The sequence below is a fragment of the Petromyzon marinus genome, chromosome 56 (assembly GCF_048934315.1).
Source record: "Petromyzon marinus isolate PM22_M1 ecotype Great Lakes invasive population chromosome 56, UKy_Petmar_22M1.pri1.0, whole genome shotgun sequence".
Lineage (NCBI taxonomy): Eukaryota > Metazoa > Chordata > Hyperoartia > Petromyzontiformes > Petromyzontidae > Petromyzon > Petromyzon marinus.
In genome coordinates, this window is record NC_133722.1 from 4,959,490 (window position 1) to 4,974,227 (window position 14,738).

Sequence of the window (14,738 nt, forward strand, 5' to 3'; positions counted from 1 at the left end):
CCCCCCCTCTCCCCCTTTCACCAAACCCAACTGCCCTGCGTGGTGAAGTATGGTCACAGCCCCCCCCCCCCCACCACGCCGACCGAATGCCTTCATCCAGCAGCGGTTAACAAACGGCGGCAGCGTCTTCATTCTGTTCACTCGCGTCTTGGCGCTCGCCTCGCCCGTCCGCGCCGTCGTCTGCCAGTGCGAGGAGACGAATCGGGCACGAGGGGGAAGGGGGGGGCTCGGGGGGGGGGGGGGCGGGGCTGCGGGGGGTGGGGAGATTGGGGAGGGAGGGAAGGAGAAAAAAAATCGTGCACGCGATGCGCCCTGAATATCAACAGCTCCTCCAATCCACCTCACTCTCCCCTCCCTCTCTCCCTCTCCCTCTGCCTCTCTCTCTCTCCCTTCCTCTCTCTCCATCTCGAGCTCTCCACCACCACCACCCCCCCCCCACCACTGAACCCCCGCCCCCCACTAACCACCCACCCCCCCCACCAACCCGACCCCGTAACGCCCAGGCGCGCGAGGAGCCGCAGAGAAGCAACGTCGGCGCGGAGGGCACCCCGCCTCGTGCTCTCCCCATGCCGGCCGCGCGGGCCTCCTCCCCGTGGCTCTGCGCGGCCCTGGCCTTGACCTGGGCCGCGCTGCTGTGGCCCGCGAGGGGCGCGCACAGAGGCCCCAAGAGCGCGCACAGCAGAGCGGTCGGTGACGCCGTCGCCGTCGACGCCGTCGACGCCGCCGCTGGTGAACGGGGAGGAGGAGGAGGCGCGAACAGCAACCACGTGGAGAAGCCGCGCCCGGTGGACGCCGCCTCCAGCCTGCGCGAGATCGCGCTGCTCCAGGAGGAGCTGTGGAACCTGCACGAGGAAATCCTCGAGCTCCACCGACAGATCCACGGCCTCGAGAATCACGACGCCGCCGAGCGCCGACGCGACCCGCAGCCGGGTCCCGACCGCGGGTCCGCGACCGCCGCCAACTCCAGCGGCGTCGCGCGAGTTGGCGGCGGTCGTGGACAGCAGCGGCAGCGGCAGGAGGAGCAGGAGCAGGAGGAGGAGGACGCTGCCGCCGCCGCAGAGGCGACCATGCTGAGCGGCCGCGTGTGCATGGACGCGAGGGGCCACGTGTACCGCGTGGGCGACAAGTTCACTGCGGGCACCTCGCGCTGCCCCTGCGTGTGCACGGCCCAGGGCCCGCTGTGCCCGCGGCCGCAGTGCCCGCGGCTGCCCCGCAGGTGCGTGCGCGTGCGTCACGGCGGGTGCTGTCCCGTGTGCAGGGAGGTGCGCAACTTCTGCGTGCACCGCGGACGCCGCTACCGCCTCCTGGACGAGTTCCAGGTGAGGGAGGGGGGGGGACGGCGGGGTGGGGGGCAGTGGTGGTGGTGGTAGTGGGGTTGGTAGTGGTGGGGGGAGCCGGGGTGGGGGTTGGTGGTGGTTGGGGGGTTGGGGTGGGGGGGTTGGTGGTGGTGGGGTATGGGTGGGTTGGGGGTTGGTGGTGGTGGTGGAGGGAGCCGGGGTGGGGGGCAGTGGTGGTGGTGGTGGGGGTCGAGGTGGGGGTTGGTGGTGGGGGGGCCGGGGTGGGGGGCAGTGGTGGTGGTGAGGGGGTCGGGGTGGGGGTTGGTAGTGGGGGGGCCGGGGTGGGGGTTTGGGGGTAGTGGTGGTGGGGGTGGGGGGTTGGGGTTGCTGATGGTGGTGGGTGGGGGGTTGGTGGTGGTGGCGGTGGTGAGGGGGGTACCTGCAGGGACTGTAGCTGGTGGTGGCTGGGCGACTCGTCAATGTTGATGAGACCACGTGCGCGCTTCAAGCGTGGGGTTCCCGGTGTGCGAGGAATTTCTCTGGGCGCTCGATGGCAACAGCAGCAGCGGGAGGCGAGACGCAAACCTGTCAACCCCCTTATCAGTGCCCTAGTACACTCACCACTAGTACACTCACCACTAGTATACTCACCACTAGCACACTCACTAGTACACTCACCACTAGTACACTCACCACTACTACACTCACCACTACTACAGTCACCACTACACTCACCACTACAACACTCACCACTAGTACACTCACCACTACTACACTCACCACTAGTACACTCACCACTAGTACACTCACCACCACTACACTCACCACTAGTACACTCACCACTAGTACACTCACCACTAGTACACTCACCAACAGTACACTCACCACTAGTACACTCACCAACAGTACACTCACCACTAGTACACTCACCACTAGTACACTCACCACTACACTCACCACTAGTACACTCACCACTAGTACACTCACCACTACACTCACCAACAGTACACTCACCACTAGTACACTCACCACTAGTACACTCACCAACAGTACACTCACCACTACACTCACCACTAGCACACTCACCACTACACTCACCACTAGTACACTCACCACTAGTACACTCACCACTAGTACACTCACCACTACACTCACCACTAGCACACTCACCACTACACTCACCACTAGTACACTCACCACTAGTACACTCACCACTACACTCACCACTAGTACACTCACCACTAGTACATTCACCACTAGTACACTCACCACTACTACACTCACCACTACTACACTCACCACTACACTCACCACTAGTACACTCACCACTACACTCACCACTAGTACACTCACCACTAGTACACTCACCACTAGAACACTCACCACTAGTACACTCACCAACAGTACACTCACCACTACACTCACCACTAGTACACACACCACTACACTCACCACTACACTCACCACTACTACACTCACCACTACACTCACCACTAGTACACTCACCACTAGCACACTCACCACTACACTCACCACTAGTACACTCACCACTAGTACACTCACCACTACTACACTCACCACTAGTACACTCACCACTACACTCACCACTAGTACACTCACCACTAGCACACTCACCACTACACTCACCACTAGTACACTCACCACTAGTACACTCACCACGACACTCACCACTACACTCACCACTAGTACACTCACCACTAGTACACTCACCACTACACTCACCACTACTACATTCACCACTAGTACACTCACCACTGCTACACTCACCACTACACTCACCACTAGAACGCTCACCACTACTACACTCACCACTAGTACACTCACCACTAGTACACTCACCAATACACTCACCACTACTACACTCACCACTAGTACACTCACCACTAGTACACTCACCACTACACTCACCACTAGTACACTCACCACTAGTACACTCACCACTACACTCACCACTAGTACACTCACCACTAGTACACTCGCCACTAGTACACTCACCACTACTACACTCACCACTACTACATTCACCACTACACTCACCACTACACTCACCACTAGTACACTCACCACTACACTCACCACTACTACACTCACCATTAGTACACCCACCACTACACTCACCACTAGTACACTTACCAGTACACTCACCACTACTCTCACCACTAGTACACTTACCAGTACACTCACCACTACTCTCACCACTAGTACACTCACCACTACACTCACCACTACAGTCACCACTAGTCCACTTACCAGTACACTCACCACTACTCTCACCACTAGTACACTCACCACTACACTCACCACTACACTCACTACCACTACACTCACCACTACACTCACCACTAGTACACTCACCACTAGTACACTCGCCACTAGTACACTCACCACTACTACACTCACCACTACTACATTCACCACTACACTCACCACTACACTCACCACTAGTACACTCACCACTACACTCACCACTACTACACTCACCATTAGTACACCCACCACTACACTCACCACTAGTACACTTACCAGTACACTCACCACTACTCTCACCACTAGTACACTTACCAGTACACTCACCACTACTCTCACCACTAGTACACTCACCACTACACTCACCACTACAGTCACCACTAGTCCACTTACCAGTACACTCACCACTACTCTCACCACTAGTACACTCACCACTACACTCACCACTACACTCACTACCACTACACTCACCACTACACTCACCACTACTACACTCACCACAAAACTTTCCACTACTACACTCACCACTCATACACTCACCACTACACTCACCACGAGTACACTCACCACTACACTCACCACTACCTACCTGTCAACCCCCTTATCAGTGCCCTACCTTATTACAGACCCGTTCAGACCTAATTGGTCACCCCAGTGCCCCTAATACATCTCAACGTTCATCCTACAAAGTCCCATCGCAAGGGAGAAACACAGACAGATTTTTTTGTTGCCCGTATTGAAACGGCTGTACGCCGTACGGACCTGACAACTAAATTTCCCTGTAGAAGACTACGGGGTAAAACCGTATGGGTTGACACGGTACGTGGTGTCGACGTCAGTGTGAAGCTGCTGCCGCTGCTCTTGCTGCCAGCCACGACGAGCGGGCTTCAGCAGAGACACACACTGACACACAACAACGCCACTAAGGGGCGGTGATGTCACCACGACGCTTGTGCCAGGCCATGTGCACCTTGAGGCCACGTGAAGTGTCGAACGCCCGCTGACAGGAGGTCACGGGGCAGACCCCGCGGTGCCACGGGTCGACTGACTAAGATGACTGGCTGATGCACCACCTGTGCCCCCTACTGTGCCAACCTGCTGTGCTTTAGCCACCCGGCGCTCTGCTCGTTGTTGTGAGCGTCGATCCTCTGCCTCCAACTGCCCAGTAGCGTCCTTCACGAGCCTACTCCTCCACAGAGGCCGATCTTGACACCGCTGGTACCAGTCATCGGCAAGTCCACTCAGCTCCACGTCCTCCTGTACCACATCACTCCATCTCTTCTCTAGCCCGAACCGCGCCCGTTTAGCCCCCTCGATCCGGCCGAACAAAAGCTGTTTCGGCATACGGTGGCTGGGTATGCGGGCTACATGACCCAGCCAACGCAGCCTTGCCTGCCGGAGGAGCTCATCGATTGGACCTTGCCCAGATATTTCAAGGATTCGTGAGCTCCTCACACAATCCAGCCTGGTTAAACCCAGGATGGATCGTAGGCAGGCTAGCCTAAATGTTTCTAACCGGCGAAGATGTTCCATTAAGGGGGTCCACGTTTCGCAAGCGTAGAGAAGGGAGGGAATGACCGTGGCCGAGAAGATCTGAAGCTTCGTGCGGAGCGACAGACCAGGTAGCTTCTACACAGCGTTACGCAACCGATGAAAAGATATTGCCGCTCGACTGATTCGGCGTGAGACCTCTGCTGTTAAACTGGAGCCGGTCATACGCACACTGCCCAGGTATGGGAAACTCTCCACTCTCTTCACAACTGCCCCATCACCGATTGGGAGTTGTGGGGGTGGAGTGTCCGATGGTACAAAATACCCAGGCAGGTGCTTAGTTTTGGTGGGGCTGATGGTAAGGCCCCATCTCTTAGTGGCACGCTCCAGTCTCAGCAGCAGCGTCTCCAACTCCTCTGAATGAGCAGCTTTTACCAAATCATCGGCATACATAACGTGGTTGAGCAATAGGGAGCCATCACTTGACCGCACCCGGGCATCGATAAGCCTCCCATTATATCTGTACCAAATGGAGATTCCCCCGGTACAGCTATTGAAGGCTTCGTGAACTACGTAATCAAAAATAGATGTTAAATAATGTGGGAGCAAGAGGACATCCCTGTCGCACCCCAAGGTGTACAGGGAATGGCTCTGACTCCCGGCCACATAGTTTTACCCGGGCCCACTCACCATCATGAAGGTCCTAAATGATCGTGAGGGACTCCAAAAGCACGAAGAACAACCCAGAGCCCAGGCCTACTGATAATATCATAGGCCTTGACAAGGTCAATAAAGCAGAGATGTAGGTCTTGCTAGAATTCCCTACACCTCTGCTGTAGCAGACGGACAGAAAATATGGCATTTGTGCAGGACCGCCCTTTCCTGAAACCGCATTGGGGCTTCGCAAGCCTCTCCTCAGCGTGCCTGGCAAGGCGATGTTGAATAATCCTTGCCAGGACCTATCCGGGCACACTGAGGAGTGAGATGCCCCTGTAGTTGTTACAGTCTGTGCGGTCCCCCTTCTTCAAGAGGGGGACCACCAGGGCATCCTTCCAATCCTGCTGAGCCCGTCCAGTGGTCCAGACTGTTGTTATGATGTCATATAGGGCACATGATCTCCCAAGCATTTCGCTTGGGAGATCATCTCTGCCCGGTGCCTTTCCTGATCTCAGATCTCGGATCGCCTTCAGTACTTCCTCAACAGATGGCACCTCAGCCAGCCTCTCACAGGGGGTGACTTCTTCCAATATTTGAGGCACCGCAGCCTCAGCAGGGTCATCCCCACTTTGTGCCACAATGTTTTCTTGGCTGAGGGATTTCCCCTCCCCCAGGACCTCACAGAAATGCTCAGCAAATCTGCAAATCTGTTCCTGGGGGTCGGAGATAGGATCACCATTTTTTCCCCTAATGATGGTAATAGGTGTGGTGCTGCAGGTTACTTTTTTGATGGAGTTAAATAGAGATTTGTGATCGCGGGCCACTGAGGCAGACTCCATCTCCTCAGCAACCCGCGACCACCACCCATCCTTGCAGCGCCTTGCGGCTCTCCGAACCTCCGAGCGAAGGCTGCGGTAAGCCTCCTCCTTCTCTGACGTAGGATTCTGTAGCCAATGACAGTGGGCCTGTCGCTTTTTCTCAACTATCCTGAACACCTCCTCTGTCAGCCAGGGTCTCTGGAGAGGTCTGGACCGCGTACCCAAAGCAGCCAATGCAGCTGCATGAGTCACAGTCCTTAACCTCGCACATTTACCCTCGACATCAGGAGGAGTGGGGGACGATGCCAACCACAGCCACAAGCGATGATGAAATTCTCGCTTGCAACTTTCATCAGATAACTGAGACCATGCCACTTTAGGTTGGAATGGGGTCCTGGGTGTACACCCACCACGGAAATGGAAGAATGGCAGGCGCATATTACAGATGACAAATCGATGGTCAGAGGGCAGATCAGCTCCACGGTAGGTCCTGGTGTCAAGGACATGGGCTCGCATCCGCTGGTCCTTCACTATGTAGTCCAGCAGATGTTCTTGCTTGGACCCGGCATGCATCCATGATGTTGTGTGGATGCGCCAATGCTGGAACAGCATGTTGGTAATTACAAGCCCATGGGCTGCACAAAAATCTAGCAGCCTCCTACCGTTGTATTTGAGTTGATCTGGCCCATGCCCTCCAATCACTCCAGACCAGGTGCCAGCATCATGACCAACTCGGGCATTGAAGTCACCAAACAAGATGACTCCATCCCGAGGGGCCACTTTAGCCAGCACCTGTGACAGGAGGTCAAAGAAGGCATCTGACTCATCGGCTTTGCCTGCATCCCTCCACGGATGTTCGTCTTCGGTGGGGGCTTAAGTAACCACGACCACCAGTCCTCGCCTCCGGTTGATCGAAAGGCGAGCCCAAAGTAGCCCGGGGCTTACAGCTTCCCACACCTCACCGCCACGCTCCCATGCCCCCTTCATTCTTTTGTTCAAAAGAAGAGCCACACCCTGTTGTTTGGCAGTCTGCTGCCCCGAGTAGAGGACTGTCCACCCCTCATGGTGGCAGGAGCCAGAACCGGTCCACCGGACCTCCTGAATGCCACAGATCCAGGCGGTACCGATACAGCTCACGACAGAGGAGTGGCAGCCTCTCCTCCGCAGTGCGCGTTCGAACATTCCACGTGGCCACACGAAGTGGATTTTCGTTGTTTCTGGAGGAGCCCGGAGGGTAGAGATTCAATCTTCTGGCACCGCCAATTGGGGTTTGGCCAGGAGACGTCATAGACGCCTGGCACCCCAGGGCCTCCGGCACAAGCTTATTTGTTACATTTTTAATTCGTGGTTTCGTGGTAAATTTTTGAAGGTGGAGGGGTTACCAGCCCCTCGCACCCGTCTAGAGCCCCCGTTTAGCCCCTGTGGTGATCACAGACGCCATGAGGGGAGGGGCTAATCGGATTTGGCCCTCCCCCCACAGCACTGTCCACGATAGGGTTGCCCATCTGGCACCGCGAGGAGGTAAGGGGTTGTTTTGCCAGACACAGACACACACACAGACACACACACATACACACAGACACACACACAGACACACACCACGACGCTTGTGCCAGACCATGTGCACTTTGAGGCCACGTGAAGTGTCGAACGCCCGCTGGCAAGAGGTCACGGGGCAGACCCAGGTGCCACGGGTCGACTGACTGAGATGATTGGTTGATGCACCACCTGTGCCCCCTACTGTGCCAACCTGCTGTGCTTTAGCCACCCGGCGCTCTGCTCGTTGTTGTGAGCGTCGCTCCTCCGCCCTCCGTTGTTGTTGGAGGGCGACTGCCTCCAACTGCCCAGTAGCGTCCTTGACGAGCCTCCTCCACAGAGGCCGATCTTGACACCGCTGGTACCAGTCATCGGCAAGTCCACTCAGCTCCACGTCCTCCTGTACCACATCACTCCATCTCTTCTCTAGCCTGTGCCGCGCCCGTTTAGCCCCCTCGATCCGGCCGAACAAAAGCTGTTTCGGCATGTGGTGGCTGGGTATGCGGGCTACATGACCCAGCCAACACAGCCTTGCCTGCCGGAAGAGCTCACCGATGGGACCTTGCCCAGATCTTTCACACACACACAGACACACAGACAAAGATCCCCCATATAGCCTTAACAGACTGTAGGGGCAAGTGCTGTTAGCGAGCACCTATGAAGGCCAGAACGGTACACGAGGGGGTGGGTGACCAGCACCACGTCCGACCGCCTTTGTCTCCCTAGTGGCGATGTTTACACACCGCACCAGGTACTCATTTGAGGCTGAGTCGACCTAGGGGAGGCCCGGGACCGGTTCAGATAGTCGTCACTGGTGTTGGCCGTGCGCGGGAATCGAATCCGGGTCACCAGGTTCATAGCGGAGCGCGCTAACCGCTACACTACCGCTCCCCACACACAGACACACACACAGACACACAAATAGACACAAACACACACACAAACACACACAGACACACACACAGACACACACACACACAGACAACAATAACAACCGCCGTTCGCCACTAAGTGGCGGTGACGTCACCACGACGCTTGTGCCAGGCTATGTGCACCCTGAGGCCACGTGAAGTGTCGAACGCCCGCTGGCAGGAGGTCACAGGGCAGATCCAGGTGCCACGGGTCGACTGACTGAGATGACTGGCTGATGCACCACCTGTGCCCCCTACTGTGCCAAGCTGCTGTGCTTTAGCCACCCGGCGCTCCGCTCGTTGTTGTGAGCGTCGCTCCTCCGCCCTCCGTTGTTGTTGGAGGGCGACTACCTCCAACTGCCCAGTAGCATCCTTCACGAGCCTCCTCCACAGAGGCCGATCTTGACACCGCTGGTACCAGTCATCGGCAAGTCCACTCAGCTCCACGTCCTCCTGTACCACATCACTCCATCTCTTCTCTAGCCCGTGCCGCGCCCGCTTTACCCCCTCAATCCGGCCGAACAAAAGCTGTTTCGGCATGCGGTGGCTGGGCATGCGGCTACATGACCCAGCCATCGCAGCCTTGCCCGCCGGAGGAGCTCACCGATGGGACCTTGCCCAGATCTTTCAAGGATTTGTGAGCTCCTCACATAATCCAGTCTGGTTAAACCCAGGATGGATCGTAGGCAGGCCAGCCTAAATGTTTCTAACCAGCGAAGATGTTCCATTAGGGGGGTCCACGTTTCGCAAGCGTAGAGAAGGGAGGGAATGACCGTGGCCGAGAAGACCTGAAGCTTAGTGCTGAGCGACAGACCAGGTAGCTTCCACACAGCGTTATGCAACCGATGAAAAGATATTGCCGCTCGACTGATTCGGAGTGAGACCTCTGCTGTTAAACTGGAGCCAGTCATAAGCACACTGCCCAGGTATGGGAAACTCTCCACTCTCTCCACAACTGCCCCATCACCGATTGGGAGTTGTGCGGGTGGAGTATCCGATGGTACAAAATACCCAGGCAGGTGCTTAGTTTTGGTGGGGCTGATGGTAACGCCCCACCTCTTAGTGGCACGCTCCAGTCTCAGCAGCAGCGTCTCCAACTCCTCCTCTGACTGAGCAGCTATTACCAAATCATCAGCATACATAACGTGGTTGAGCAATAGGGAGCCATCCCTTGACCGCACCCGGGCATCGATCAGCCTCCCATTATATCTGTACCATATGGAGATTCCCCCGGTACAGCTATTGAAGACTTGACGAACTACGTGGTCAAAAAAAATTGATGCTAAATAATGTGGGAGCCAGAGGACATCCCTGTCGCACCCCAAGGTGTACAGGGAATGGCTCTGACTCCCGGCCACGTAGTTTTACCCGGGCCCGCTCACCATCATGAAGGTCCTTAATGAACGTGAGCATAGGGTCAGGTACTCCAAAAGCACGAAGAACGACCCAGAGCCCAGGCCTACTGATGGTATCATAGGCCTTGACCAGGTCAATAAAGCAGAGATGTAGGTCTTGTTGGAATTCCCTACACCTCTGCTGTAGCAGACGGTCAGAAAATATGGCATCTGTGCAGGACAGCCCTATCCTGAAATCGCACACAGACACACACACAGACACACACACAGACACACATACACACACACAGACACACACACAGACACACACACACACGCAGAGAGCGAGAGAGAGTTCGTGGACTTGTCGCTACTTCCCCTGCGTAACGAGCGCAGAGTGCGCCACGCGTCTTCACTGTCGCGGGTCCCCTCGTCCAGCGCGGTGCCTCCCAGCGAGCAGACGCAGACGCAGCCACCCGTGTGTGGACCTGGAGCGAACCGTCCGGCTCCGGACTGCGTGCTGGAGGCGGAGAAAGGTCGAGGCAAACGAAAAGGAACGCGTGGGTCGAGTGGGGATTTGACATCTAGAGATGGCCACGCGTGCGAGACGCGCATTTGACATCCGAGACGGGGCTGGGCACAGGCCCAGAACGTCCATCATTGTCAACGTCGTGATATGAGACGAGTTATGAAGGCGTTTTTGTTGTTGTTGTTGTTCTCGAACGGAGCAAGGTTATTGTTGTCGTGAGCGCTTGGGAGGGAGGGGGTGAGACGTTGGGAGGGAATTCCACCGTGGAGCAGCGTAAGGGAAGAAGCAGAGAGAGTGAGAGAGTGAGTGTGGTGGGTGAGTCGGTGGGTGAGCGTGCGAGCGGGTGAGCGGGTGAGTGGGTGAGAGAGAGTGAGTGTGGTGGGTGAGTGGGTGAGTGAGCGAGCGGGTGAGCAGGTGAGTGGGTGAGAGAGAGTGAGTGTGGTGGGTGAGTGGGTGAGTGAGCGAGCGAGTGGGTGAGAGAGAGTTAGTGTGGTGGGTGAGTGGGTGAGTGAGCGAGCGAGTGGGTGAGCAGGTGAGTGGGTGAGAGAGAGAGTGAGTGTGGTGGGTGAGTCAGTGAGTGAGCGAGTGGGTGAGAGTTAGTGTGGTGGGTGAATCGGTGAGTGAGCGGGTGAGTGGGTGAGAGAGAGTGAGTGTGGTGGGCAGCTGGAGGCAGTCGTCCTCCAACAACAACGGAGGACGGAGAAGCGACGCTCATAACAACGAGCGGAGCGCCGGGTGGATAAAGCACAGCAGGTTGGCACAGTAGGGGGCACAGGTGGTGCATCAGCCAGTCATCTCAGTCAGTCGACCCGTGGCACTTGGGTCTGCCCCGTGACCTCCTGCCCGCGGGCGTTCGACACTTCACGTGGCCTCAAGGTGCACATAGCCTGGCACAAGCGTCGTGGTGACGTCACCGCAACTTAGTGGCGAATGGCGGTTGTTGTTGTTGTTGTGTGGTGGGTGAGTGGGTGAGTGAGTGAGCGAGTGGGTGAGAGAGAGTTAGTGTGTGCTGCGTTGACCTGCAGTGTGGTGAGTGAGTCCGTGGGTGAGCGAGCGGGTGAGTGGGTGAGTGAGCGAGCGTGTGGGTGAGAGAGAGTGAGTGTGGTGGGTGAGTCGGTGGGTGAGCGAGCGAGTGAGTGGGTGAGCGAGCGAGTGTGCTACGTTGACCCGCAGTGTTGGTTGGTTGATCACAGTGCAGATGAGTCCACTCACCGAGTGGGTGGGTTTAGAAGTGAGTGGAGGAACCCACGAGTGAGGCTCACGGGAAACAGCGACCACGGTAGCAGCGATATCGGAGCGTTAAAAAAAAAAGCAAATGGGAGTCGTGAAATCAAGAGACGCGGTGTGAGATTCGTTAAAAAAACACGGGAGTCGTGAAATCAAGAGACGCGGTGTGAGATTCCCACCGAGCTGCCGCTGCCGCCTTGCAGGAGGCAGCAGCAGCAGCAGCAAGTCGATCGTCCCACTCGATGCCCCTCGTGTTTACCTGCGCGTCTCTCTCTCTCTGTGTCTCTCATCGCATCTCCCCCGTCTTCCCCTCCACTCGCCTCCTCCTCTACCCCTTTCCCTCTCTCACCCCCCCCCCACCACCACCCCACCACCACCACCACCCCACCACCACCACCACCCCCCACCACCACCACCACCACCCCCCCACCACCACCACCACCACCCCGCAGCCGTCCCCGTGTGAGTGGTGTCGCTGCGGCTCCAATGGCGACGTTCACTGCGCGCTGTCCGCGTGCCCCGCGCCCGACTGCGTGGACCCCGTGTACGAGCCACAGCGGTGCTGCCCCATGTGCCGGCACGGTACGTGCTCCACCACCACCACCCCCTTCCTCCTCAACTACCCCCCTCCAACTACCCCCCTCAACTACCCCCCTCAACTACCCACCTCAACTACCCACCTCAACTACCTCCAACTACCCCCTTCAACTACCCCCTCAACTACCCACCTCAACTACCCCCCCTCAACTACCCCCTTCAACTACCCCCCTCAACTACCCACCTCAACTACCCACCTCAACTACCCCCCTCCAACTACCCCCCTCAACTACCCACCTCAACTACCCCCCTCAACTACCCCCTCAAATGCCCCCCAACTACCTCCCCCTCAACTACCCACCTCAACTACCCCCCTCCAACTACCCCCTCAACTACCCACCTCAACTACCCCCCCTCAACTACCCCCTCAAATGCCCCCAACTACCTCCCCCTCAACTACCCACCTCAACTACCTCCCCCTCAACTACCCACCTCCACTACCCCCCTCCAACTACCCCCCTCAACTACCCACCTCAACTACCCCCCCCTCAACTACCCCCTCAAATGCCCCCCAACTACCTCCCCCTCAACTACCCACCTCAACTACCTCCCCCTCAACTACCCACCTCAACTACCCACCTCAACTACCCACCTCAACTACCCCCCTCAACTACCCCCCTTCAACTACTCCCCTTCAACTACCCCCCCCAACTACCCCCCTTAAATACCCCCCCTCAACTACCTCCCCCCAACTACCCCCCCTCAAATACCCCCCGCAACTACCCCCCCCTCAACTACCCCTCCCCACAACTACCCCCCTAACTACCCCACTCAACTACCTCCCTCAACTACCCCCCTCAACTACCCCCTCAACTACCCCCCTCAACCAACCCTCTCAGCCAACCCCGCTTAACGGCATGAAGCTAATCACGAGCACAATGGCACAGACTTCGGTGATGGTGCTGACCACAATAAAGACCACCTCAACGCTGCTGATGATGCTGCTGATGTTGAATATGCCGATACTGATGCTGCTGATGATGCTGATGCTGCTGCTGATGATACTGTTGATGATGCTGCTGATGTTGAATATGCCGATACTGATGCTGCTGATGCTGCTGCTGCTGCTGATACTGATAATGCTGCTAATGATGCTGTTGATGATGCTGCTGCTGATACTGATAATGCTGCTAATGATGCTGTTGATGATACTGATGATGCTGATGATGCTGATGACGACGACGCTGCCGCCGCCGCCGCCGCTCTTGCTGCTCCTCATCATGATGCCCCTGTGCCCCCCCCCCCCCACCAGGTCCCAACTGCTTCGCGGGCGCGATGGTGATCCCGGGGGGCCGCGACGTGAGGGTCAGCGAGTGCCTCCTCTGCCGCTGCCCGGGCGCCGGCGAGTGGTGGCGTACTGACCACCACGCCGCATGCGTGCGGCACGGCTGCTGAGGGGCGCGCACCTCCCCCCACCCCCCACCCCCCACCCCCACCCCCCACCACCACCTCCACCCCCCTCCTCGGGGGATCCTCGGCGGGGGTCAAGGGGGTCGGTTGTGGGGGGGAGGTGAGGGAGGGGAGGGACGGGGGAGCAATGCCCGGACACCCCCACACACACACAACAACAACAACGCAGACGCGCAGCACTTGAAAGAGTGGGGCAGGTTCCTGAGATCCCCACTCCTCCTCCTCCCCCCACCCCCGCCCCGCCTCTGTCCACCCCAGCACCCATTACGGATGTGGTGCTGGGTGCTGGCAGGTGAGGTGTGGTGGTGGTGGTGGCGGCGGCGGCGGCGCTGCTGCTGCTGGTGGTGGTGGGGTGACGCGTCGGTAAATCCCATCCCTTCCAAGGGGAGGTGAAGTGAGAGCAGGGCTTCAATCGCAGCCGTCTCTACGACGCTACGGGGGCGGACGCGCAGCTCGATGAAGTGACGAAGCCGCGTTGTGTGGGCAAGATCCACGGTGCGTGTCCTACGGAGAGACGCGCGCCACGCCCGCCCCCGCCATAGGAACGTGCAGTTTCCACCACTGGCTCTGCAGGGCTGTATTAAGAGACGGCCACCGACGCCTCGATGCTGCTCGGCTGGAGCAGCAGGTCACTCCCGAGCGGTGCGCTAGCACGCAGCCCGCATGCTGTTCTCACCCTTGGC

General features: G+C 57.8%; 1 protein-coding gene across 1 annotated transcript; it reads left to right on the top strand.

Moving 5' to 3' along the window:
* Positions 1 to 489: 489 nt before the first annotated feature.
* LOC116954734 (brorin-like) lies at positions 490 to 14,094 on the top strand. Its single transcript, XM_032975498.2, has 3 exons — positions 490 to 1,319; positions 12,501 to 12,630; positions 13,898 to 14,094. The coding sequence occupies exons 1-3, from the start codon at positions 567 to 569 to the stop codon at positions 14,038 to 14,040; spliced, it is 1,026 nt and encodes a 341-aa protein (XP_032831389.2). The 5' UTR covers positions 490 to 566; the 3' UTR covers positions 14,041 to 14,094.
* The last annotated feature ends 644 nt before the right edge of the window (positions 14,095 to 14,738 follow it).

Bases quoted from the DNA above. Each gene is read 5' to 3' on its own strand.
- LOC116954734 (XM_032975498.2), top strand. From the start codon at position 567: ATGCCGGCCGCGCGGGCCTCCTCCCCGTGGCTCTGCGCGGCCCTGGCC. The intron at 1,320-12,500 runs GTGAGGGAGGGG...ACCACCCCGCAG, and splicing joins GCCTCCTGGACGAGTTCCAG to CCGTCCCCGTGTGAGTGGTG. The intron at 12,631-13,897 runs GTACGTGCTCCA...CCCCCCCACCAG, and splicing joins CTGCCCCATGTGCCGGCACG to GTCCCAACTGCTTCGCGGGC.